General features: G+C 39.2%; 3 protein-coding genes across 3 annotated transcripts in view; 2 read left to right on the top strand and 1 right to left on the bottom strand.

Annotated features, from left to right (window-relative positions):
* Positions 1-6,521: 6,521 nt before the first annotated feature.
* Positions 6,522-9,766, top strand: LOC309407156 (14 kDa phosphohistidine phosphatase-like; the record flags this gene model as incomplete). Its single annotated transcript, XM_082002613.1, has 3 exons — positions 6,522-6,657; positions 7,128-7,252; positions 9,677-9,766. Exons 1-3 carry the CDS (start codon positions 6,528-6,530, stop codon positions 9,764-9,766), a joined length of 345 nt encoding a protein of 114 aa, XP_081858739.1. The 5' UTR covers positions 6,522-6,527.
* Positions 9,767-14,543: 4,777 nt separating this feature from the next.
* On the bottom strand, positions 14,544-16,143 carry METTL18 (methyltransferase 18, RPL3 N3(tau)-histidine; the record flags this gene model as incomplete). The annotated part of the gene is made up of 1 exon (XM_082002773.1): positions 14,544-16,143. The coding sequence occupies exon 1, from the start codon at positions 15,591-15,593 to the stop codon at positions 14,544-14,546; it is 1,050 nt and encodes a 349-aa protein (XP_081858899.1). The 5' UTR covers positions 15,594-16,143.
* Positions 16,144-16,333: 190 nt separating this feature from the next.
* The window catches only part of FIRRM (FIGNL1 interacting regulator of recombination and mitosis), a gene marked incomplete at both ends in the record, with an annotated part of 17,968 nt that continues 6,660 nt past the window's right edge, over positions 16,334-27,641 (top strand). Inside the window, 14 exon segments of the mRNA XM_082002804.1 lie at positions 16,334-16,432; positions 17,050-17,089; positions 17,808-17,896; positions 19,120-19,224; positions 19,795-19,935; positions 20,940-21,102; positions 21,463-21,547; positions 22,095-22,233; positions 22,723-22,803; positions 23,786-23,850; positions 25,475-25,623; positions 26,572-26,680; positions 27,196-27,420; positions 27,422-27,430. Of these exon segments, the coding sequence (XP_081858930.1) occupies positions 16,334-16,432; positions 17,050-17,089; positions 17,808-17,896; positions 19,120-19,224; positions 19,795-19,935; positions 20,940-21,102; positions 21,463-21,547; positions 22,095-22,233; positions 22,723-22,803; positions 23,786-23,850; positions 25,475-25,623; positions 26,572-26,680; positions 27,196-27,420; positions 27,422-27,430 (1,499 nt within the window).

Here is a 27,641-nt window from a genome sequence, read left to right on the forward strand (position 1 = left end):
ACAACCGAAGGACAGCAGAGCCCTGAAAACAAACCCAGCAGACCGGTTTTTCTGACCAAGTAGGGGCCAACATGTGTTCAGTACTTCAAAGTGGGGAAGACCAGCAATCCTGTGACAGGCAGGTGATATTTATGGTCATTCAGTGGAGCTAGGAGAATGACATCTCCTGGTAAGAAACTCTGCTCTGTCCAAACAGTAGAAATACTCCATGAAGTCCCCTCTAAAGAAATACCTTCCCAGGTGCCTATTAGAAGTTTGTGTTTAAGTCTGGGCAAGAGAAAGCAGCCAGGAAGGCCCAGAAAGGATGTGATACACTCTTTATAAGGAAAGTAAAGAAGGTGATCAGAAGCTTTCTGTATATGAAAGGATAAAGTTGGTACAAAAACCCAAATGGATATAAACCATCTGTGAGTAAATGTAGACTGGAAATTAGGAGACAGTTTCTAGCCAGCAGAGCAATGAGGTTACAAAACAGCCTTCTATGAGTAGCAGAACAAAACCTTTGGTTTTCATGCAGACCTTGTTCAGTTTCTGAAAGGGATCATATGAGCACACTATTTATGAAGGTATAAAGGACCCAGCAGAGGTCCTTTAGACTCCTGTGTGCTAGAGGTTGGCTTGGATTCTTAACCTCCAGTGCACAAATCAAGCCTCTGGCTTCTGACCTGACTATACATAAACAGATCCAAAAGATGTTAATACCAAGAAAGATAATGTTATTAACCTGCATTTGTTCTGGCTTTGTTGCTAATCTAAGGAGCTGCTAACCAACAGCTATTGAAGTAAAATCTTCATTCAAAAGCTATTAAAATGAGTGGGCCAAGCAGCAAAGCAGATCTGTGATCTTTGGTGTCCATGATAGCAATAATTCACAACAGTATATTTCATTTCCACCAGTGTATTAGGTATTCTTCTGCTCAACTCAAGGGTGTACTCTCACTCTGGAATAAAAAAATTTGCAAGTACAGCTGAAAGTTAACCCTAATTTCATTTTCGCTGTTGTGGGAGAGTTACATGCAATGGAAATTACCTACTTCAAAATTCTTCTTAATATTTTCCTGTAATACAACGATGGGCCAAATATATCCTTACATCTTGTGCCCTGCTGTCAAAGAGCTCAATAAAAGGAAAAATTTATAAAGCTGGAGTTCAAACTGATTGTTTCCTTTTTCCTGACTCTGGTAACCTGAATTGGCCTAATGGCTTGAGAGAATCCCATGGTGAGCTTCACTGCACCACAATGTATATTGAACACATTTGCATAATACTAATATTCCTTTTCTAGTCACTTGCTGTTTAGAGGCTAAATAGCAAAATAAATATGAGGCTGTTAGCTCCTGGCTAACAGGATTTTTGCCTATTGTCAAATGAAAGGTTACATTTGATTTTGAACTGCAATCCAGTTTCTTTCTTTTAAGATGTCATGCAAGTTAACTAGTGTAGTCCGGGCACCAAAAGCAAGCTAGAAATAGCAGGTCTGAGACCTGCACGGTAAATTGATCCTGGGTTTTGGCAGGATAAGCCAGTCAGATCTGAACTGTGTTTCTGCAGCCAGATGACTTCTACTACCTGAACAACTGGCTTTGGTATCGCCACAGTTAGCTGCAGTATAGCCTCACCCACTCTTCCCCATCCCTCATTTCAATCCAAATTGATAAAACAAGTGACAAGTTGTCAACAGGCAGTAACAATTTCTTAAAAATTCCACCCAAGGACAAATTAGCTTTTAACTACAGATCAGAAAATCTCCTAAGCCATCACGCACAAGGTTACCAAAGTGTTATCCCATTTGGTAACCATCAGTGACTGTGTACTAAACTTTTCCACTTAGTGACTTTAGCTGAAGGCTGTAAAACACATAGCATAACGCAGGGGCAAGGAGTCAGATGCTCAACCTATCTGAATGGTGCAGTGTGAGTCAAAATGTAATTTTGTCTCAGAGCTGGACTCCTGACATTCAGGCCAGGAGAGGAGTTGAAATGCTGTACATAGTGCTTTGCCTGAATTTTAAAAGCGGGTTTGTGACTCATATTTGATTGAAAAATACTGTTACTGACTACACAGAATTGATCTGGAGAAATGGGGGGGGAGAAGCTATGAACCTTCCATCTGCAAGTATTCTCTTTCATGAAGATCTAATTTTTGCATGCATGAAAACATTTAAGTGGGTCGTCCATTTACACATTCATAAACACATGTACCTAAAATAAAACAAACAAGCAAAAAAACCCTACCCCATTTTTCACTGCTTTTTTAGTAATTTTAGCACTTGAATTTCATAGAATAGCTCATGTTGGAAGGGACCTCAAAAGATCACCTGTCCCAACCTTTCATGGGAAAGGGAGCCTAGAAGAGATTATCTAGCACACTATCCAATCATATTTTGAAAACCTCCAGTGATCTGCCCTGCTTTGCACACGCACAATTTTCAGTGATATTTAAAGGCAAGGCTAGCAAGAGACTCAGCCTTTCTGCTTTTATGGTAAAGTTTTTAGGAAACCAGTTAGCAGATGGGAGTCTTACAACAGCCATCTCAGGTATCCTCATAAACACAAGAAAAGAAGGGAAAGAAAGCAGGTCAAATGTAAGAAAGGGGTAACTGGGCAGAACTGCTCTGGAAATCCTTAATAAGACACACCACCTGCCTTGCTCTGCTACCACCTATGCCTCAGGAACTCCTAGGAGCCTATCACTTGACATAACTACAGTATTGTATCTGTTTTATTGCAGATATTCTACTCCTGCTCTAGCTGGACTGCCAACACACAGGAAGAAAATGCAGCTGCATTTATATTACCCACTTGTGCTTTGCTCATAACACTTTTAAAATACTGATTTGATTATTTTTTTTTTTTAGCATGCCTTTAGCACATTCTTCTGCCATTAGGTTTGATACTGGCACATTAACTGGATTCCTTAAACTATATTCAGAATCCGTATTTGTTGAAAACTAGCGTTTAACATATTCATGTAACAATCCATGAGCTTGAAGCCAGTTTCCAATTTTTTCAGAAAAAAACCCTAATCTGAATTGTAGTTTGAGCTCCTGAGTTGCATAAGGCTAGAGGATATAAAGACTTAAGTGGCTGTATTTTGATGTGTCAAGCTACTGCTTACATCTAGTAAACATTACAGAGCTAATTTTTAAGGGCACTGCACTCACAAGTAAAAGCCTCCTCTAAGATTATTTGAAGACCATTTGTCCACCTCAGTAGCCAAAAAAATATGAACATTTGGGAAAAAGATTCAAAAAGAATGCTCAGTTTCCATACATGCTTAACAGTAGTGCACATAATAGGGAAAAAATGTTTCTAGAAAGTTACTTTAAAAAAGATACAAATATCACAGTCTTAATGCCACCACAAAGCCCAGAAGAAATGCAGTTAAGTGTAACAACAAGAATGTATTTGTCCCCTATCAGCAGTTTCCATCCCCAAATATTTCACTTGATACACAGGAACCCGTTTCCTCAGCAGGAACTCTTGCAGTGTCTCTATTCTCCACCTATTTTCATCAAACCTGTAGGAATATAGCAACGCAGATATCTCTACCATGATCTCAAACTGAGCTGACATTTATTAACACTTTCAACAGCTATTAAACAGAAAAAGCATAGTCACAGGACCCTCTTATAAGGGATGCAATAGAGAACAGAAGGCTATTATCTGCTTTATCCCTCTCAAGACTCAGGAAGCACTTTTAGAAGGTGAAAGTATGATAGATACCAGGACATCTCATACCTTTATGAAAATGAGATGAGGTAGCTACAATAGCTATACCCAGCTATCACACCATGTCACAAGAAACACAGTTTTTGTAGCTTCTTTTTAATCTCTCTGATTGCTGGAATACATGGAGAAGTTTGACCAAGTTCAGGTGCACAAGCTCAATCAGTAACTTAGTTGAGGTATCCCAGATTCAGCCTAACCATGCGTTCTGTTATACCAACAGTTCAATCCACTCCAACATACGTTGCAATATTGGCACAACGCAAGCTAATGTAAGGATAGGTGAATTTTACAAGGGTTTGTGGATTAAAACAATCTAATCATAGGAAAGGCATAAAGAACAACAGCGCAACTTTATACTCATTTGGGTTCAGTCCAAAGCCTGCAAACCACAGTGGAAAACAAGCCCCATTTGTAAAATTGAAGAGGAAAAAAATGCTGGCTACAACTACTCAGGAAAAATATCCATTATCCTATCGTAATTATCATTGCATCTATCCACTGTTACCTAATTTGAGATATTTATAATACTTTTCCTCAGAACAATGGTTTTAAGGGCACCACTGTGAAGAGACAAGATGTCACTTAGCCAAATAAATAAAAAAATCCCTTAATTTTTCAGAAAATAGCACCAAACTCACTGCCACAGTTATATGTGAGTAATCCCATTACAAAAGGAAAGTCCCTCCATGCAGTTTTATTGGAGGCAGGCTGTCTCTGGTTTGAGACCCCTGCTGCCCCATGCCATCCTCTTCATACTCCTGAGGCCCACAAAGTGACGCAGTAACAATTACCGCCAACAGCAGGGGATTTTTGTTTTTGGCCTGAAAGCCAACAGGAAGGTGTTATACCTCAGCATGGCATAGGAAACTACTTTTGGATAAGAAGCTACTTTTGGATAAGGCAGGTTCTTGGGAAGACAAAAGCATTAAATAGAAGAGGACAAAGTTCTGCTTTGCCTATTACTAAGTCACAAACTTACCTGCTCAAATTCGTATCAGGTCAAGCCAGATGCCTGCTCTCCTTGTTGAGGACAAATTCCTTTAAAGTTTAGCTTCTATCTGAGGTATGCCATAAGTATTTCCCGATGAGCACTTGCTCATCAGTGCTACCATTATTTGTTGCTAGTTCCTTCCATATACAACATAACTGAAATGGGGCAATAAAGTTTTCCACAGCCACACAACAGACTTCTATACTTAAGGAAATGAAGTATCCTATTCCAGTTAAAAATAAAAAGGCAAGGTTCATGCTAACAAGCTCCATAAAACCTTCTTAACACTATAGCTCCAAGAAGAAATAAATAAGAGCATCAGATATGAGGCTAAATTAGCAGACAAAATAACCACAGCATAAGCTATAAACACAAAAGCTACCAATACAAAATTTTCTAGATTTTGGACCTTGTAGACTGCTTGAAATAAACATAAAGAACTAGCACTACAATAATCCTACAGGCCTTTATTACTGAACAGACCAAAGTAAGCTTGAGCAACTACCTCACCACCACAGAACTCTCTCAGCCTTAGAACCCTAAAGGGCACCTTACCCCGACACAGATTTTTCACACTTTCCTTGCCTGCCTTGGCAAATCCAGAACAGCTGAGATGGTAGGGCTGGTTTCTACTTAAAGCCCCTCTCATCTTTTCATCTCCTAAGATATAGCTGACAAGAATTTGACTTATCTTACTGGGGCTCTGGTCATTCTCCTCACAGTGACAGTGCTACTTTGTTAGGTAGGTAACAGTCATATCTAAAATAACAAAATATTAGAATTTAAAAAGAAATTAGATTTTTTTTTTTAAATTTAGGATCAACAATAAAGCATATTAGTAAACAACTTTAATTGTGAAGTGATAAATCAAAACAAATTCTGATCAAAAAACTACATCTATCTTGTTAAGTACTTTTAAATGCTATATTTAGAAGATATGTATTTTTTTCTGTTTGACTAATGTGTTTATGCATTATATCTCAGTTTACATAGTACACTGTATTCAAGCACTGTTTTCATATTGTAAAATTACTACAGTTAGAAAAACTCTTATCAACAATGATTTATTACTTCTATGTATTTATATAGCATTTAAAAGATGTGGCTATGCTGAAACTAAGTTGTGGAAATATTCTGAAGCTTTTGTAAAAACCTCTAGTCTTTAAAATGTGAGTATTTTCCCTTTTTTGAGGAGGTACTTGATACAAGGCCATGCTCAACACTGCAAGGAAGCAATTCTTTTTCCTCCAGTAAATATTATAGACTCAATTTTCAGTGAATTAGTGTTACCTTACTTTTTCTAGGTATCTTCATGATGAAGCTGTGTAGAGCTTGTCTAACTCAAGTGGAACCCATAAAATAAGGTGAATAGGAGGCAAACTTATGTCTCTTATTTAATACGTGTAAAAAGTAAGCTCTGGATTCTCAGGGCATTAAGCTCTCCCTATCCACCACCCTTTCCTCCTCCCCGGTGTAAATACCTTCCCCTGCAAGGGACCTGTGACGGCGGGTGCCCGCTGCAAGGCCCCGGTTCTGGCAGCCGGGGGAGGGGAGGCACGGCAGCGCAGGAATGCCGAAGGGCACCCCTCGGGCCTCGACCAGGAGGAGTAACGCCCGCCTCCACCCCGCGTCCCCTCACAGCCCGGCCTGCGCCGGCCCGGCGCGGGCTCCCGCTCGCTTCATGACGAAGCGCTGAGCGGCGGCGACAGCAGCTGCCCCGCCCCCGGGGCGCGAGCGGCCTCTTCCCGCCAACGGCGGAGGAGGGCGGTGGCGGCCCGGTCGCCTCACAGACTGGCGGCGCCGCCATGGCGGCGGTGCGGGACGTAGAGATCGACCCTGAGGGCACGTTCAAGTACATCCTGGTGCGCCTGCAGCGTCCGGGCGGCGGGGAGCAGCGGGACATCGTCCGCGGCACCAAGGCGGCCGAGTTCCACAGTGCGTGACACGCCGCGGCGGGTGGGGTGGGGGGGAACAACGACCGTTAGTGGGGCCCCGCCAGCAGCGTCCCTTGGGTGCGGGTCGAGGCCGCCGGCTCCCGAGCGAATCTGAGGCGGAGTCCCTGGCCTGTGGTGGCTTGTATCAGTGGGCATAGCTCAGAAGCCCCCTTCCACCCCCGCCCCCCCAATAGGTGCCTCATGCGAATATGAAAAGCGGCTCAGTATCTGTCAGATGTCATTTCCAAACCTGACAAACCTCATCTAGGGGAACGAGATGTGTTAACTAAGTAAAAAAAACCTGACACAGAGAACCTTAATTACAGCTTTTCTGTCTGTCAAGAGAAACCTCCATCTCTTGCAGGTGAAAGAAGGGAACTGGAGGAAAATGAGTGGAAAATAGCTGAAGAGTTCTAGAGTACTTGATGCCTAGTGTGTATTCTAATGCCTGTAACCATTCTTCTTGTGCAGATCATATATTTGAAAAAGTAAATCCTGAGATGGAAAAGTTGGGATATGAGTGCAAGTGCCTTGGAGGAGGGAAAATTGATCATAATAGCAAAGACAAGAAAATTAGGGTATTTGGGCTTTCTACAGTAAGTGCATCTCTTGTATTCATTCAAATCCTTTAATCTCTGTTCTGGATTTTTTTTTTTTTATGGTGTGGTGCCTTTTGGGAATTTGAATCACAGTGTAAACAGTAACTGGGAAACTTGCCTGGCTCACTTGTGAGACAGATTAGAAAAACACTAGTTTTAAGGGCAGCAGACCAAAGCAAAAATAATAGATAACTTAATACTGAGTAATACCAATGTTAAGTTACAATCAAGCATAAAAATGGAACTTAGCATCTCTTGACTCAGAATCCTCTAGTCCTACTGCTAGAGCAGGAATAGCCCATTTGTAGCCTCAGGGTCTTGATCCAGCTATTTTGTGATCTTTATTTGCCAAGAAAAATGTTTGGTATTGATGAGAGCTAAACTGTGAATGTTGTTCTGTGTATGTGTTGGGTGAGAAGAGTAGACCCAGTTTAGGTGTGGTGAATTTTAGTAGGTGAAGATGTAGTTTCACATAAATGCATTTTGTGGGAATAAAAATAGCTTCCAAGAATATGGACACTAGAGCATTTCTGTTACCTGTTACTGTTCTGTGTAAGTTCAGTTTCTTTATGAAAGACTCAATAAGTGGCAATGATTTCTTGAATTTAGGGAACATGCCACAGTTTGTTTCTGGTATTGCTCTGTGATGAAGTATAGCTGCTTCTGTAGTAATACTGTGAGTAAAGATTCTAAGCTTCTAATGCAGGCAAGAAGAAAATCGTTCTATGAAATAAAATTAATTTTTTATGGAAAGTGACAGTTACTTCGAATCTGCTTACCTTCGATGAACAGTGCAGGTTGGGCCTTGAATGTATTAAGTGTTTTTAAATGTTATACTGGTTTTGTCCAAGGTAACTCTTGCCACATGGAATCATAAGGAAAAAAGAACTCTAGGATTTGTATGGGGTGGGAAGGCAGTGTATAATGCTTATTCTAGTAAATTCTTGATTGCAGGTCCTCATCATAAGTGCATTTTTAGATGAGACTTGACACCTGTATTAATTCAGCTGCCAATTTAGTGTTAGAGGCAGTGGTCAAGTCTTGCTCTTGTAATGCAATGTCTGTGGAAAATACCTTGTTTTGCTGCTTTTGGTACCTTGATGCTTACAGATGAGCACCATGTGAAAGTGTTATTACCATGAGGGCTCTTGTTGGGGAGAGACCTGGAAATTCAGAAGTAGTTTATTAATTACATTGTTTTAATGCTTCTCTTTACTTGGAGATTTGTTGTCAGACTCCAAAACAGCACTGTCTTGGTGTTTCATGAAAACCAGAGAAATAGTCATTGACTTCTGTTGAAGTAGATGCTGTGCTATTATTTGCAAAGCCGGATGGGGTCTTTAAAGTGCAAGAGTAACCTGTAGGTCTGTTGCTTGCATCTGACAGTATAAACCTGCAGTATGTGACACAACTATATTATCTAGTATTTTTGAAAAGCTTGTATTTTATAATGCATCAATAATTTTAACCTGTGCAGTTTAAATGCTGGTTTACTTAAGCTGTTCCTCTTGGGGCAGAGTCAGTGATGAATAGGAGTGCATGTTCTGATAATGCAGAGCTCTCTTTTCGGTCTACCAAGTTAAATGTTTCATGCAAAATATTACTGGAAAAAGAAAGTAACCTGTAAATCACAGGGTTTTATCAGTAGACTGCACCGTTGTACAGTAAAGGCTTTTTGTCAGGGGAAAAAGTTAGTTCTAAAATAAGGAATGAAGATACCTTAAGTTGTATAAGACAACGGAAAGGCCCCTTCTACCACAGCTCTCTTAAATTTCAGTGAAAGAGTAACACTGTGATCAGTGATTTAAATGCAGGTTAAAAATCACATGGGTCATCTGACCTTGCCTTACTTTGTAGTTGAAGTGGCTGAAGAGCACAGATACTTAAAATTACGCCATTACCAGCTAAGGCAAGATTGCAAATAAAACATAAAGACTGTAATTTCTTTAGTGGCTAGAATAGAACTCAGCTGTTGACACATGTGGCTTCTTACTCCCTTTTCCTTCAGCTGAGCCAAATCAGTTGTTTTTGTGTTCATACATTCAAATGGGTCAATGCAATCTCTGTGGCTTAAAAGAATATTTGATAACTTTGGTAGCTGAGAGGTTGGGAACATTTTAAAACAAGCTTTCTGCTGGAGAAATCAATGTGGAAAATGCATCCTCTAGTATTTGAGATTGCTTGACTGCATCTCATTTATTTTCTACAAATCAGGGTGGGACAAATTGCATGCAAATTGGAGGGTGCAACAGAAAAATAAAACCTGATACTGCAAGAATAACTCTTTAGAACCTATATTTGATTTGTATGTGAACTACTTGAAGTATCAATATATAACTGGATAATTTATTGCAAATAACTCAGTTGTTCTGTGGACTTACTTTCTGTATGTGTCTAATAAGCACTTGTTCTTTCTTGCAGGGCTATGGAAAAGCAGATCATTCAGTAACTGTAGACATACTGAAGAAAGTGTATGCAGATTATGAAATTACATGGTCAGATGACAAATAAATCAGTTACTTATGAACACAACAAGCAGTTCAAAACTGGTAACTGTGAGCTGTACTTTGATAAATAAAATTGAATGTCTTCTATGTATGTTACCATAAATCTGGAGTAACTGGACTCTGATGTAATTTATAATACTGTTAGTAATCCCCAGATATATCTTGTTTTTCAGATAATTCCTTTGTGCAGAATCTGCAATTCTAAGCCTTTTTCCTGCTCCTCTTAAAATGCCATCTGAATGTTCTTACATCATCTTACCTCATCTGTTTTCATCCAATCCTGTATCACTGATCTACTGTAGGATACATCAGGATTTTGCCATCAACTTAAACATTGCAGGACCAAACCTTTTCCCTGGTCTTTTGACCATGGTGTTTTCTGTTACCTTTTTTTTCTATTGCTCTTCAGGCTTTTCAAATTTCCTATCCACATTTACAAAAACCGGGGGGGGAGGGGAGGGTTGACTGTTGCAGTTCTTCACCAATGATCTAAATCTTTGATTTACTCCATGGTTTTGAAAATTCAGTATTTGTGTTCCACACAAGTAATGATCAAGGTCTTTCGTGTTTCTGTAAGATCCTTCCCTATAGCAGACTGATGGCAAGGTCAAATTATGACAATACTTGTTTCATTCCGATTCCCCTGTAGCTCTTTTATTCCCCATGAGTATAATGATGCTTTTTCTTTTTTTATAGTAATAATGATCTTACAGCTAAGTACCTCCCAGCCAGACCCAGTACACCTAGGCAGTGTCTGAATTAACTTACAGCACCTGCTTCCTCCTGTTGTGGCAGGATGTTGCCCTTCATTTAAGTTATTTGCTACAATTTTCACTTTTTTGTTTCCTGCCAGTCTTCCTTTAATGCCATTGTGGATTTCAAGGGAGTACCTTTTGTTCTTACGCTTACATTGTTGACTTGCAGTCTTCAAGAGGTATTTGTATATAAATCCTGGTGTATAATTCCCTTTGCTGTGGTTCTTACTGCAAGTATTGACTAGAATCTGGTGGTATAGAGTGGCTTTTTCTTTTCAATGTGCATGTGACTCTTATAGTACAAACTATGAAATTTGAGAGGCTTTCGTCCAGTTTCTATCACCCCAAAAAATCCTGCTGTTACTGTCTTATTACACTAATTCATCTTATGTCGCCCTTCTGTATCTTTGTTTTGAGTGGTTGGGCAGAGATGAGTAGCCTGTTCTTATCCTCAAACCTTGTCAGTCCATTCCTCGTTAGAAGAGTTCCAGGTATCTCCATCCCAGTAATCACCTGGGAGCAGGATCTCTTGAACCTGGTGCTGCAGGTCTCTTGGTTGGCACCTGCTTCCCCTGACATGCAGCCTGGACTTTCCCCTCCAGTGGATCTATGCGTTTTTGCATCTGCTGTTTGTGCTTTTATGCTGTTGTGCAACAGCCTTCCTGCTGTACCACTTCAAATGCTATGATAATGTTAATTGCAGGTTTGACTTTGCTTAGGAAGATTTTGATCTCAGAACATGATTAAATGCCTGTGTACCTAGTAACCAAGAATAGCACACAAGTCAACTTGCAAATTGGGCACTTCCCGCTTTGATTTTCCTCATGGGTTTTTTTCCTCTAATCTTTAGTAAAATAACTGTAATGGAGGCCATTTAATTGGTGCCAGTATACAAAAGTGATTTTAATAGCCTCATTTCCCAAAACTAGCAAATAGTCTTCAAAGGGAAGTCATCAGTTAAGGATAGTGCCTGTTAAAACAAACCAGCTTTTTAATTTAGTTTCCTGAGACATTCTATGACTGATTGTAATGTTTCTCTCCACAATACTTATGGGAAAGACATAATTTAGACCGGATTTCTTATTGTGATGACTCTTTCGAAAAGCGAGGGGATGGGGTGAGGGGGAAAAGGGTGATGATTTGGAATGAGCTGATAAATTGAGTTACCAGCTGATTTCTTGTATGAAGAAACAAAGGTAGAAGTTGGGTCCTATGTAGGGGTTTATTGTGTCATCAAAAAAATACTTTGAGGGTCCTTCCAATTCTGTTATTTTCTAGTGCCATGTCATTTGGGGAAATGCTAATTTCCCTAGTTATTAAGTAGTATGTACAAGCATTACAAGTGAGTGAAAGATTTTTATCCCAGATCATGAAGAGAAGCCAGAAACTGGTCACTACGGTGGTGCTGATTTGGCAGGTAGAGAAAGCCTTGATGTAGATTAAGAAAACTAGTATTAGCTGATGTTGAAACACCAATGGAACAACCAGCCTACAAAACTAAGTGTTGTATTCTGCTTCCTTTCAGCATGTATCTGCTGAATTTTAAGAATAGAATGGAACTCATCTGGAATTATGCAAATCCCAATGCTAATTTTGGTGATTTTACCTGAGAAAAAATACCTTTAATTCCAATTTGTAATTCTGAAATGGGAACTTCATTGTATTATGTGGGGTTTCCTGTTTTGCAGGTGTGCAATCACTGAGATTGTGGCTCTAGCAGTCTTCACTTGAAAGTTCTAAGAAAATCTATTTCTTTTGCATGGAAACAGAGCTATCTTTGAGCAATCCAAGAATAAAAGGATGCTGAGCAAAGGAGTAGTATATTAAACCCCAGACAGTGAGTCTGATCATGGAATATTTTCCAGAGGAAGCATTATGGTAGAAGATTGTAAGTGCCTTTTTTATTCATCAAAAAATACATGATTCTTGTTCTTAAACATACTCACTGTCATAGCAGGCAACATTTCTTATTGCTTCAGATACTGTTCTCTGAAACAGCACTAGATCTAGCAGGTGTAGAACAAGCTATTCAGTCACTATGTGCAAGCCAGGATTTGTCTTACGACTGCGGTTTGAAAAACAGCAAGTGGTAGTCACTGTTTCCAACTTCCCAGTTTTGACAAAGAACCGTTAACAGTACTTTATTGACCTGCCAAAGCTAAAACTTCTTTTTGTTCATCAATCTGTAGTCAGCAGTTGTCTATCATCAGTAAGTTTCAGAGTTGATGCAGAAAAATTCCAAAGCGCAATCACAGCCACAGCACAACTGGCTGCTTTCTTCCTTTCTCTCTGATAAAAAAGGAACTTCAGTAGTTTCTGAAGCATCCCTTTAAAATAGACTACTTAAAATTTGTTTTTGAAACAACAGTAGTTAAGACTCTTCTGTAAAGTACAGGAAATCCTCTATGACTCTATCTTAATGGCAACATGGTCAAAATAAGAATCTTGCAGTTGACTTTCGTAGCCTTCAATGACGGGAACTTTACACAGTAAAGTGATTTAGGTCACTGCCATATTAAGTTTCTTTCCATCCCCTCAGACTATTGTCCTTTCTCCCCTACGCTGAGTATCCTTGCATCCAGTTTACTGCAGTAAAGTTTTATTTATATATAAATATATAAATATATATATAAAATATATATTTATATTAAATATAAAGTTTATATTTCTGCAAGTGCACCCAATGAATTATTGCCGCAGTAAAGCGGTGTGCGATGATAAACATGTGCCTGTTAAGAATTGTGCAATAGCTTTTTGTCCAGTTTTAGTTAAGAAAAAACATGCAGTGGATTTTGGTTTTTTGTGAATTGTCAGTGATACCAAGCACTCAGGACCAGGTTTTATAGTTCTTTGGATTTGCTTGCCTTTTTGGTAAGGTAATTACTTCAGGAACATCACAATCTTCAGCCTAGGACCCAGGAATGACTTGTACACAGGCTCTTCTGAAAGCCTGCTGCCCTGCCAAACTGCTGAAAAAGACTGAAGAGGTGTGAGTGTTCAGTAGTACCCCCAGCAGTACACTCCAGAAAGTTTTGAAAATGTGTGAACAGTTTAATTTCTGGAAAATTACTGTTTAAAAAAAAACGCAAACAACAAAAAAAAACCAAAACCAAACCTCCCCCCCAACCCAATACAGCACTCTAGTTAGCAATAGCACAGTTTATCTCCTTTCCCACTTGTCACCTAAAGCTCAGTTCTGTCATCTTCTGGTTTCCCAGATTGCATTTGTAGGTTTATTGGTTGGTTGGTATAAGGAACTTCTCTTGCGTAGAATCTTTCAACTCATCTTCTAAAACAGAAATCAGTTTTATTAATTTCTGAAAACAGTATGGCTTTTCCCAATTACTTGCTGAAATTTATTCTTGGGAGTGCTATGTCAAAATCTATATGTGGAAATTCACAGGCCACAGTAATAAATATTCTCTGGTACATTTTTTCAAAAACTTGAATAAAATTCATGTATGCATTACACATCAAAGCATTACAAAGATTTGTGAGATTGCTAGCAGAACATAATACAAGTGATAAATACAATCACACCCCCCTCTGGTGGCAAAGCAGCAGAGCAGACAGGGATGAGGTCGATTCTGAATTCTGTTGCTGCAGTTAAACCATGTCCAAGTTAGGCACCTAACCCTTAGGAGCCACTTCTTGCACTTCGTTAGGATGCTGAATGATCTTGTTCGGCTGCACTCAGAAGCTGCTCCTGTGATGTACAGTTCTGGCACTGCCAAAGAATGTGAGAGGGGGACTGGGGACAGTGACTTGCTTTGTTTTTACATACCTATAAATGACAATTAATTGGTATAAACAGAGGGTGGTTTAAGCAGAACTCCATTTTTTTTCTATGCAAAACCAGAATCGGAAGAATCCTTAACTTCTAGTCAGACATCAGAATTTCAAGCATTTTAATAACGTGCATCCTTAATTCATCAAACCAGAATAACTCAACAGAGGAAGAAACAGAGAGATGAGGATTAAAACATTTGGCCTTTAAGATATTTTTGAAGGACCAGTGGATGAATTTTAACTGGAATCTTTAAAGGCCATTTCCATAATACATCGCTGCAGTCCTTTATCAATTATTTTAACTATGCTGGTCCTAAACACGTTTCTCTCTTCAGTGAATTTCTCAAAGAGGTAGATACCACCACCAACCCCAAAATAATGTACTTTGCTTGCCAAATACACACGGCCCTTTTTATCCAAGAGCTGAGCCAGTGTATCATGCAAAGCACTGTAGTAGTCAGGGTTATAGATGGTCTCAGATGTGAGAATTATATCGTACTTTGAAAAGGGTTTGTTGCTGCTTAATAGGAGCTGGCTGACTTCAGACCACTCTCCAGAAAAAAACCTGCATTTGCTGAGTACATCAGGTACGTACTCTGCTTTCTTGGGCCTCTTCAAAGGAGGCTTGCTAGTTTTTCTGTCGTCCCCACTGCCCTCATTTATACAGTTAGCCACCGCATTAGGCAATGTTATTTTGTCAATCACTGTGCTGTTGTAGTCCTGAAAATGGACTTTTTCAGCTTTACCCCTTAAAGCAACTATTCCCAGCAGACCAGCCCCGCAGCCAAGATCCAATACAGTCTTGTTGGTAAACTGTATTTCAGCCTCAGAAAAGTAGTCTATAAGATCAAAGGTGCATTCCCAGATTTTCAGTCCTCCCTCATAGACTCCTGGGATAAGATCGGAGTGAGAAGAAACACTTTTAGACACGATGCCTTCTTCGTCGGCACCATCCAAACACGTCATTTCTGCTCCAGATATATTTATGTAATACAGGTCTGATACTGTTTCCATGACTTTATTTTCCAGTATTTTGTTGACATTTTCAGGAATACTGTGCTCCTTGGCAGCTTTCAAGCAGAACTTTTTCTTTGATGGTGTCTCATCTTGTTGCTTATCGGTACCCACCTCTGGGCTGGAGTCTGCTACAGTATCTGCAGTCTGCTTGCTCTTTTCTGTGGATTCCCGCTTGTGTTTTGGAGAGCAGAGCTCTAAGTCCATCTTATCGTGAGTGTCTGGTTCACTGCTCTCATTTTCATCAATAGAAAAATTAAATCGAAAAGCCATTTTTCAGGAATAACAGTTTAAAAAACCCAAAGCTTAATTTATTACAGCCAGGAACACTTAATCTAAGAGCAATACCAATACATATATTTTTTTCTTTTTTTTTTTTATAGAGGAGATTTGTATGTAGTTATCGCTATGGAGAAGAGTGCTTTGCAGGTAGAATATCGGATGTTTTGCCAACGAAATCGGGTGAATTGCTTCTGGAAATAGAATAAAGTTTTACGTGTCATTAAACTGCCAAATATTAGCACAAAGAAACGGTCTAATTATAGCATCCTAATTTTCATTAAAAAATAAACTTTCTAAACCTTTAATTTTTTTTACAAGACAGTGTTACCAGTGTACAATGTAGGTATAATTAAGGAAATTAAGATTGCTTCTTATTCTGGTAAAACTCCCATTTCAGACTTAGCGTTTCAAGAGACGCAAAAACAAGGCGCGCAGAGGCTGCTAAGGCCCAGCTTCCCTTCCCTGTACCCCGGGCCGAAGCATGCAGGCCGGACAAAGGGATCCGGTGTCCTGCTTTACCACCCCTCGTTGTGCCCGTACGGACCCTCAGTTGCACTCACCCTCCGGTTCTCCCACGTGGAACGGTTCCCACTTCCGCTTCGTTAAGCGCATGCGCGCCCGCAGTGGTGGTGGGGAAGGGGCGGGGCAGCTGCGGACGCAGAGGCTGCTGGGATAGCGGAGGTAACTTTTTCCCGCCTCTGCCCGGCCCTGAGGTGAGCGGAGCCGGCGCCATGTCCCAAGCAGATCCTGAGCTGCTCCTGCAAGAGCTGGGAGGTTGGGATTGGGATCTTTGCCGCCGGGAGCTGCCTGCCGTTCTACCCCGGCTCCTTATATCCTTCCCAGGGTGTGGGGGGGATGGCGGTTCGCCTCTTAGGCGGCTGTGAGCCACCGCGAAATGGCGGGGGAGGGATGTGGGAGTGTTCTTTCGGCATGGCACAGTTCAAGCAAATAAATCGGTGGGAGGGAAAGCGGTGCAGCCTTTGTAAGGGGTCGACACAGGATGGAACAGCTGGAAATGAGTATAGCCTTTTGCTGAAATAAAAGATTCACGGTAGAAAATAGCGTGTGGTTCATTTAACGCTGTAGATAACACCCCCCAGCCCCCCCCCCCCCCCCCCCCCCCAAACCCCAGGCTTACTCTCCCAAATACATTGCAGAAATACTTGTGCTGATCGTGTGGTACTGAGGTGTATCTGCCCACGGTGGTTATGGAGCAGCCCCGCCAGTTTCATGTTATGGATGAAGTGTATGCAGGATAGCGTGAGAAGTCACTGCGACTTCTGCAGATGCTTTAAAGATGATCTATGCTGCCAAAAGACATTAATCGCTGGTCTTTACCTAGGTGGATGGGCCACCTTAACCCGGAAAAGGAACATGTATAAATTTATATATGTTGGATAAATAACCTTTTTGGCAGAACAAGTTTGAGTTTCTTTGACGTTTTAACTCTCTGTATCAAGAGTCTGAAGGCTGGACTGAGCATATTCGTAAGTAGTGACCAAGGAGTGCTGCTTCTTCCTAAGAATCATATTGCAATTGCATTATAAATTCTGCACTACTTAAAAATACTTCTGCTATAACTAGTGACTTTCAGAGTCTTCAGCAATCCTTCCGGACCTTGCATGTTACACTGATTGCACGTTGAATAAGCTTTGTAAAAGCCCATAAAGAAACTATGCATGTAAGGCTGCTTTTTCCTGCCCACTGATTTTTAGCTACTTGAAAGAAGGGTGCTTTTCATCGTGTATTTTATTGTCTTTTTGGCCATTATCTTATAGGTGGCAAAACTCTGGTAATACGTGATAGTGATAAGAAAATGAGGCTGATATGTAACTGTTTAGGAGTCTTGCTAACATTCACTGTTAGTTGCCTGTAAGTGCTAACCTGCACGTTACATGTGCAATTATGTGCAGTTTGGAATATGAAAAATTCTAGTTCCATGGCAAACAATCGTGCTCAGCCTTCAACTAAGCGTAGTCAGGTGTGATGCTATTACTGATGGGTTTATGCACGTTGGAGCTGTTATTGGTACTTGATTTTTCAGATAATGCATACGTGGCAAATGTTACGTTGCCCCTCTCAAAATCAAATATCTGATCTGTTTCTGCTTGACACAGCTCTTTGTTTCATCCGGTAGGATGCTACATGTTTCTGATAATCGCATGTTGTTTTTCTGTAAGGTGTTACAAACGTTTTGCTTTGCAGGTGTTTTGAGGATCCTGACTGAAATGTTTTTGCCCCACATCAGCCTTGCAGATTTGGAACAAACTTTTTTCTCAAAAGTATTACCTAAGGTATGACACATTCAGTTAAACGTGGAATTTTCAGTCAGTCCAGTGCTAAAAACCTGCTTAGAATGCAGTGATTCCTTTTTGAGGTCTCATGATATAATTACTACTTTGGATACAAAACTTGAACTTAAAATTTACCCTTTAAAAGTTTAACAGTTTTATGTTGTTGAATTGTTTCTGTGATTGTTACCGTTGTTTACGGTGGGGAAAGGATCAAACATATGATGTTCTACTTTCTATATTCAGTCACAGAATTGGGTTTTATTTCTTTTTGAGAAGATTGGGCTTTTTATAAAATGACCAAGGTGAAGCATTTTTATGTGAGGTAGCCTCTCAGGACAAATAAACTGAGGAACCCAACACTCATATATACTGAATAAACATTGTGATATTTGTGGATAATACAGTGAATAAACTTTTAGACCATACTGGCCTAAGATGTTCTCTTTTTGGATTAAAGAATGGAGAATTTTGTGCTGTAGTTGTATTAAAATTCTTCAGTGCTTACATTTTAACTGAAGTAATGTAGTGCCAAATTACTGATTGAAATTTCGGGCCTCAGCTTGTATATTTTTAAGAAGCCAGTAAAAATGGCCACTTGATTTCCATTTCCCCTTATTTTATGTCCTGTAGCAAATTTTGGAGATTACAAGAAAAATGACTCATACCAGGCATATCCTGAGCAAGGGTTACTGTACCATGCAAGTTTATGTAATATCCTGCACACTCCTGGAAGCCACTCACTGTCTTTGCAGTGTCAGGAGTAACACTTGTAAAATATCCAAGGACCTCAACCAAAGTAGAAATTATTGTTGTTTGTAGGTCATAGACTTATTTCTTTAGGTATTCAAACTGTTTATGACCATTCTTATAAAAAAACCCTATTTTTCTGAGATGGTGCGGTTTTATTTAAGTAAAAAATCTTTGGTAGAATGAGGTGTATATTTCAAGTGAATTAGCTAGGAGGTTTGTTTTACTAACAGGTTTTATAAAAAATAACAGCTAATATAGCTTCTGTCTGTAATTTGGGAAAACTATAAGATGCTGTTTGCTTCTTGGTATATCATGCTTTACGATTCAAATGCTAGAAAGCGTTATTTTCCCCTGTGAGTTATCTCAGTAGCCCAGGACTCCATGCCAAGGAAGCAAGCAGATAGAGAATGGTGTTACTATTTGCATATGTACATTTATAAATAACATGTTTAAGTTTTGTTTTGTTCTGACAGACTCTACAGTTCTTTGATAACTTGATGTATGAATTATCCAGTGAGGCCAAAGGATTAACCAGCCAGAATACAGAGTTGTGCAGTACTGTAAGAAGTCTTTTACAGGCAAGTCCCATGAAATCAGTTGTCAAAGGAGTATTTACATTATTCTTTGATTTTTACCTGAACTATTAAGGTGTTTTTAGAATGTTTTTGTTAGGTACTAGCCAGCTGGTTAAAATGTAATTTGAGCTTCCTTTGCAGTTGAAGTTCAATTAAAATTCTGTGAATGATTTGATTACATTTAATGTGTGATGCTAATCAGAATGTAAAAAAAAAAAAAATCTCCAATTCTCTAACACAAGTGGAATGTGATTCTCCATATTTAAAGAGTGAGTCTGACATCTATTTATACAGTCATTTAATTCAGGGTTTTAAAATTTTTGTAAACAGAGAACAGTAGTCAAAAGAAATACGGAACTTTCAAAGAGTGTATATCATCGGAGAAAAGGTCTGGAATTGCTTGATATTATTTTGTGGAGCTTCATACATCTTTAGCAGACTACTTATTTATGCAAATAGCAGTGAACTTTAAATGCCATAAAAATCTAGGTGCAATTCAGCTAAGAAAAGATGCTTTTGAAATTATTGCAGGAGTGAAAAACATTGATGGTTGTTGTTTATTCTTACTTTAAGACTATGGTACAACTGCTGGAAACTCTGACTGGTTGTGTACGATACATCTGCACACTGCAAGAGTGTGTGCCTCTCGGGAGTATCCGCACCCTTCCATCCTCAGTGCTTTATGTCATAAAGAACACATTTACACACTGCAAGGTAGGTCTGTATTAGAAGGAGAAAAGTTCTTATACTGGTTGGCTTTTAGGAAACACTTGCTTTGTAAGAAGATCCTATTTTGAAATCATGTTGCTGTTGAATTGTTATTTTTTAGATTTAAATTTAGTCATTAAATAGTTTACAGAATGTACTTAGCGCACAAGTACAACAACGATTTTTCAGCTGTCTGACCAGCAAATCTGACCTGGCAGGGAGAGGCAGACTGTGCTATTTCTGCATTTTGCATCAATGTCGATTGAACATTTTGCTTTATGAGTGTAATTTGCTTTCCGTAACTCTGTGTGCTTCTGGTAGCTGCAGTGTTTTGAGAGCTACCAGTGGTTACCAAAATGGTGCTACTTACCTTATTTCTATGCAATTTCCAAAGTGCCTTGGAAGTTGCGGTTAGGAGCTTTATGTTGGTTACGATGAGTGACATATACTAGTTTCAGATCTGCATTTTCAGATGCAATGGTAATTCCGTCTACAGGAGTGAAAATAAAACAAGGTTGTCATAAGGACACAAGAGCTTTTGGTCGACTTTCAATTTTCATTTTTCAGTTTTGCTTTCTTATGGGAACATTGACAGCAGTTTCCCATGTCAGGACTTGAACTCAGGTGCCATACCTTTATTTAACAATTCTGATTTGAAAGTATTGAGAAATACCGGTGTTGCTAACCTTGGACTGTTTTGTTCAGAAATATGATCTTAGGTTCATGCATCAAGGCCTAATCCAAAGCCCACTAAACTCACTAGAGCTAGGCAGACTTCATTAGTTGTTGATGAGGCAAATGAATTGCATTTTGTATTTAGTGAACAGTGGTTTGTATCAGAAGCTACAGATCTGGCTCTGTATCAAGTTAAAAGTAGGTATGTCTATGCCTTGTTCTTTTTTCTAGTGAAATGTATGACAAAGCTCTCGATGTTTTCAGCATGTGAAAAATCAGTCTGCGATTCTGCAACGATTTTTTTTTTTAAACCTCTTCTTCCCCGTTTCCTACAGGACAGTGAATCAGTGTACTGTGGGCATCTGCACTTGATTTCTGACCTCCTACAAGCTATGTTCAAGGAAACTTACTCTCTTCAGAAGCAGCTGATGGAACTACTTGATACGATTTCCATGGGCTCTGCTTCTACTGAAGATAACATCACAGATATGGTGTCAGGTATATGGGGATCTAACGCTATTTTTAGTCTTGCTCAGTCTTTTTTTCTATAGAGAGTGTGAATTTTTAAAACAGGTTGTGAGCCTGCTCAGTTCCTGCTGTCTTGACCAGCCTTTCAGAAGGCAGCACTTTGAAGCTTGAAATGTTTCCATTTTTCTCCTGAAACTTTCTCTGCAGAATGGGACATGTTGTGTAGGTTTGTAGGGAAGGGGCAGCACCTAAGCACTGAGCCATTTTCCTGATTCGTTGTCAGTGTGGTGGTATTCTCTTAGTGCTTGTGTTTGCTGCTGTTTTCCCAGGAGAGGAGCATAGCTGTGAACTCATGAATCTGATTTAACTCAGTTGTTATTTCCTCCTTAGTAATCCACACCGTGCTGGAGATATGCTCTGTCATTTCCAATATGGACCATGCTCTTCATGCCAATACATGGAAGTTCATAATCAAGTATGTCGTTGAACTCTTTGGATTTTTCTTGTAACATCGACAGACTGTAATTTTAAAGAACTGGCGTTTCAATAGCTTTATATTCAGAGTTTCAAATAAAATTGCAATTTAGTGAATTCAGTTTAGCTATTTAGCTAGTAAGAAAATTTAGCTAGTAAGTAGTATTAAAGGCACTGTCAGTGAAGATAGTTAGCAATCATATATGAAAAAGTAATAGAAGCTTGACGTTTTGTATTACAATACAGAAGAAAATTTGAAATACCATTGTCTGAATAAATAATCTTAAGGACTCTGACCTGCAATTTTGTAGGTGTTTTTGGCTTGAGTTGTGCTGTCTTGCTCTTTCATCCTGCCTCTCCTCTGTGTTTCAGTCACGGCTGTGAAGAGGGTTGTTCTCTCTAAATTTCTGGTTTTGGTGTACGCAGATACTGCACTAATTAGTGTTGTATAAAAGCCTAAATAGAAGAATCAATTATTTGGATTTGTACTAACTCATTGCATGATCACTTCTGACAACTAAAGAAGTGATTATATTCCTGTCTTTTAGACAAAGCCTGAAGCATCATTCTCTGCTGCAGTGCCATCTGAAACACAGTGACATCCTCAGTGGCCTGTGCAAGGACACTCTTGTTTCTTTTCAATCCTGTTTGCAACTGGCTGAGCAAATGAAAATGTCAGAGATACAGGTGAATTAAAAAGCTCCCAAAGCTGCCATTGAACTTCAGGAGGATAAATTCTTTGTGCTGTATTACTGCTTGGGGTGCTTAGGGTTTGTTTTTTTGGTTAGGGTTGTTTTGTTTTTTTTCTCTACTTCATGTGGTAGGCAGAATACCTTGTTCTTTTGAAACCACATGACAATGAGGCCCGTAACTTTGTTTAGATTGGGGATGTTTTAGTGAGACACTGAAACTAAGTTTCCACTGTACTCTATGGGAATTTTTTACATTTCTTAAACTGACAACAACACAAGGTCAATCAAAAGATAATATTTCAATACTGAATATTGCTATAAAAATGTTGAGGTGTGCTGAAGATTTCTAAAGTTTTTTCCTCCATAGCTGCAGAGTCCATATAGAATCAAGTTTAAAATAGCCTTTGAACATTGTTAGCAGTCTAACTTTCTTTTGTATTGTATTACTCTGTATGTTAAGTTTTAGAACTGTTTTTTTGAACAGGAGGGCACTGACCTCAGATTGTTCCAGAAGACAGTCAAACTGTGCAGGTTCTTTGCTAATTCCCTTGTGCACTACACCAAGGTAGGTTTTAATACTTAAATTCTGTGTTAGTACTAAATTTAAGTCTCTGGTCTGCAAACGGAGTAATTTTGTACTGCGTAGTATCTTAACAATTTATGACTACACCATATAGGTGGTATAATTAACATCCATCATTAACTACCTACAGGTAGTACTTCCACCTGAATACACTCAGAAGCCTAAGCGGGATTACTGCTGTGATTTTTGAAAAACAAACAAGAATAATAAGCTGTTGCAAGCAATGTCGCTGAGGAGTTGGTAGGAGGTGTCCAGTCTTTACAGGCAGCCTTGCGTCAATGCAATAGTAACTTTATCTGGAGGCATTAAGCAGACAAAACCTGTCGCCAAGTTTTCAGTATTGTTGCTTGTTTCAACAATTGAAATGATTAATAAGAAGAAATGCCCATGTACTGTTGTTAGTTCTGACACTAACTTCCTGCTCTTTTCCTGGCCCTTTTGCTTTGTTGCTGTGTTTTATTTTTCTCACTATTAGAAGACATGCTGTAAATCGACCCATTTTAAGAATGTGTGTGAAAAAGTTTTGCTCTCTAGGAACAGCAGCGATGGCGCATTCTGCATCTGTTCTGTCTCATGGGGTAAAAGCAGGGGGGCGATTTTTTTTGTTGTTGATTTTTTGGGGAGGGGGTACAAAATGAATAGCATTGTGACAGGATAAAACAGCCTTACAGCATGTATGAGACCACTTCAGATTTTTGCAGCTCTATGGCTAGTCCAGATGCACTTAACAGTTTTTTAAAGTAAGCCTATAAATTTAATTGTTTCTCCTACCATATACATACATGTAGTATAATTATTCTGAGGAATACTTTGCTTATTGTTTGCTTTGCCCTTGCTTTGTGCTGTGGATTGTTAGAACTTCACCAATTTTTGTGTACACACCGATATAATGGGACAGAAAGAAAGTGTATTTAATAATGTATTTTATAGTAAAAGTACCATTCAAAATTAATGGCTTTTGCAGGAATTTCTTTCTTTCCTCTCGGATTCGTGTTCTCAGTTACACCAGCTCTTTCTTCAGATATACAGGTAAGTGAAGTACAAATAATGGATTATTGATAGTATCTTAATAACATCTCCATATTGCATTCTTAAAGTTGCAAGCATTTTGAGATGTAAAAATACAGTTCTCATTCCAGAGCGATTGCTTTCTTTTTTCATGTCCAGAAATTGAAAACTTTTTTTAATAAATTGGGCATTTTTGTGTGATACTAGTTACCTTAACGCCATTCTTGATCAGTGCTGTGTGTGTCCGATATTGACAAACCAGTAAATCCGTTGCAATTACTTATGTCAACATTTTTTACCAAGTGATGTTTAGAATATGCAGATTGATTGTCTTGGATGTTGGGTCTGTTTTTGCAAGTTCATGTGAAAATTCTTGTTCCTAAAGCCAAAATTCCTGAAGGTAGGATTTGCCCTTTGATCACTTTGCAATGAAGCAATTAGGCAGAGCTAAAACAGAGCAACCCAGCAGTGTACCTTGCACTTTGAAACCAATGGTAGCATGATGTTAGTCAAATCATGCAAAGTCAAGGCAATTCAGAATTGCCATTCCCTAGTAATCCTAATTCCTTTCTGTTTCATATATAACTAAATAGCCACACTTTTTCTTTCTGTCTTAAATTCTAGTGAAAGAAAAAATCCAAAACTAAATATCAGCAGCAACATTTGACAGATTGTTTCTACTTTAAGACAAAGTAGGGAAACATCTGTCCTGAAGGGAGAGAGGATCAGAAACAGAGTATCCTGAAATTTTTGGTAGCTCTACTGTTGTGTTTATAATCTTGTGAAATCTCACAATAGGATGAATCAAAAGCTTTTTTAATGTAATGCTCATAAAGCACAACAGTCTGCAAGGGGCTTATCATTTGTCTTTCAAAAATTTTATTCTATTTGCTGCAATAGTGGGGAAGAATAGGGGAATGTGGATAATAGAGGGCTGAGTTCAGTCATTCTTTTGGAATTGGTGCCAGGTTCTGTGGTGAGATGCACACACGAGTTCACTGCAAGGTTGGGTGGATTATTTTTTATGAGTTTCCACTTGAGAAAGACCTACAAGGCAAGTTAGAAGAGGAAGGTTGTAAACTTTCATTCACTCAGCAAAACTGAGCAGGATTTTTGAGTAGGAAGGTCGCATTTTTACAGTCACTTTATAAGCCGCAAGAATAGAAGGTTTTCATTTCATGATCTCTTTTGCTTTATTCTCATATCACTTCTTTTTTTCTTTTATTGCCCAGGGTTTTTTTCTCTTCAGAGAAATTGTGGTACCCTTTTATTACTGTCATGTGCTCTCACATTTATGACTGTTAAATAGCGTATACAGGTGTCAGCTTTTCATTGCTTGACTTTTTTTGTGATTCAGTATATTTCTTCTTATATATGTTATGTATTTTACATGCATTTTCTGTGAGCTTGTAAGGTTTTCTTTCAATGTTTAGTAAAATATTGTATTGTGATGCTTAGTTTAAAGGCTGAATGCAGAGCTGTAACTCTCGGGCTATAATAGATATTCTAAAATGGGGAGACTTTTCTGTCTTTTATTTCACAATACCAAGAAAATAATGAATTTGCCTTTTTCTAGTTCCTTTGAAAAGTACTGTTACTGAAAATGCTACTGATAATATTTAACTTTTTTTTTGTCCCCCCTCAGCAAACTCCCTCCCAGTCTCTATGCTCCAGAGATCTCGGAAGTTCATCGAGATGAAATATCCCGGGTTTTTCTTGTGGCTCTGGACCCTCTCATCAGCCAGCTTCTTCCCTTTAGCCCTTTTATGGAGCAAGTGTTAAGTGAAAAGTTAGGTGGGTTTAAAATACAGCTACCACTGCTATAGTACTATGTAAGCATCTCTAAGGTGTCAGGGTTGGTATTTTGACTTTCTGGACTACAAGCAATATTCTGCACTGGTTTGCTTGTCTCTAATTCTTTTGTAAGTACTATGATATAGCCAGTTGCAGTTAACTCAAATGCGTTTTCTAACAGCCAGTTCATGTTGCTGTCGAATGCATCTTTTTCAAAGTAGTCGTAGTAATTTCAATATTCGGTTAATCTGGTTAACAGAAATGCCATCAATTCTGCTGTTTTGCATGATTTCAATCCACATTTGTGTCACAAACTTTCAAAGTAGGCTGAAATTTTTCTCCTGTTCTGTTGTTGAAGACAGCTATTTTTCCTAAATTAAGTATTCTCTGTGGAAAGTAGAATGCCTTGAAACTGAAAAAGGATCAGCTTTTTATCATTTCTGCCCCGACCAATATGACATAATTCTGAGATACCTGTGCCTCTTGCATGATTCGGTGTGAGCATCAGTGGCTCCTTTTCCCTCTGTAGGCTGGGCTTACTTCTCTCCCACATGTGCGCTCTGGCCTTCTGATTATCCTGGCACACTTAGAAGAAAACTTTGCGTTTTCCATCTTTGAGGCATCCACTGCTTTCAAGGAGACTGGAAGTATGAGGCCTCCAGATTGTAACTCCTTTGCAACCTCTTGCAGTGACAGTTCAGAACTGGAATATTTTAGATTTTACTCGATACAGTATATTGCATTTATTTTTTCATTTCAAACCTGAAGTTCATGATGAAACATTCCTTTTTTCCCAGCTGTGTCTATAAGTTATTTTTTTATTGTTTTACTAGTAACTTTTATGTTTCACCGGTTGTTCGTTTGTCACTTGCTTAAAAGCCAGTTTACACACAGATATATTTACCAGGGCAACTACCATCACATTTAAAAAAACCCCAACTTCTACAGGTCTCCCTCCTGAGCAGCAGCTGCCCCAGTGTCTTGTCCTGATTACCATAATGGACAAGCTGTCCTGTCAGCCTGAAGAAGTGCAAACTCTCTGGAACACAGGAAAAAGGTACTAAAAAGATTTTTGTTGTAATTCTTCATCACAGCAATCAGTCTATACAGGCAAACAGGTGGCCTCAGCTGCTGAGGTTTCCCTTGCAACCGAACAGTAAAATTTGTCAGACTCTATGTACATCCTTTTGCTGGCAAAAACAGGATCTGATGTTCAGTGCTTCAGGAGTGAAGGATACAGAGCCAGAGATGTCTTTTTTTTTTTTCCAGAAAGGAATGGTATTTAGAGTACTTCCAGGATAAGAAGAGATGGATACGTCACTAAGTTAAAATCTTGCATTTTTATGCCTGAATCCTCACATGAATTTGTAAAGGAGGAAGGTAGTTGGGAACATGAATCTAGAGTAAAAGCACTGAAGTTATTGCCATTGTTTCTGGTCGAAGACAAAGATTCTATAGTACAGATGTTGCTTGCAGGATTCGGGAATTGCATATCTGTAACCCAACTGTTTTTCTTTTCTCCGCCCCCTCCCCCCCCCCCCCCGCCTTCTTTTTTTGCTTTTACCCTTGCAGCCTGTCTTTGTTTTCAGCTCTTTTCTTCAGTTTCCAGCAGTGCTCTGGCGAGCTTTCCCTCCCTGTTTGTTTGCCAGAGGTGATCAGTACAGGACAGCCAGCAGTTCCCATCACCCTCTATCACTATGTCTGTGTCCACCTGTGCTCCTTCATTGCTTCCACACTCCCATCACACTTTCCTCAGCTGGTAAGACTGTTTTCTGCTTGTCATCTCTGCAGCTGTTGTGATGCTTAGGTACTATTTAAAAAAGAATGAGTTGTTTCTAATGATCTATCTCTTAAAGAGACGTTTAGGTATGAAGTGGTTCTGTAGAAAGCTGCCGTGGCACAGTTACATGACTGGAGTTCAGTTATACAGCAAATGTCACCTGTGGGAAAGGCGAAAATGAAGCTTCTGGAAATTTTTGTTCTTTTTGGGAGGGGCAGAGGTCAAGTTGTTATAAAAG

The sequence above is a fragment of the Phaethon aethereus genome, assembly GCF_964289735.1.
Source record: "Phaethon aethereus genome assembly, chromosome: 8".
Taxonomy (NCBI): Eukaryota; Metazoa; Chordata; class Aves; order Phaethontiformes; family Phaethontidae; genus Phaethon; species Phaethon aethereus.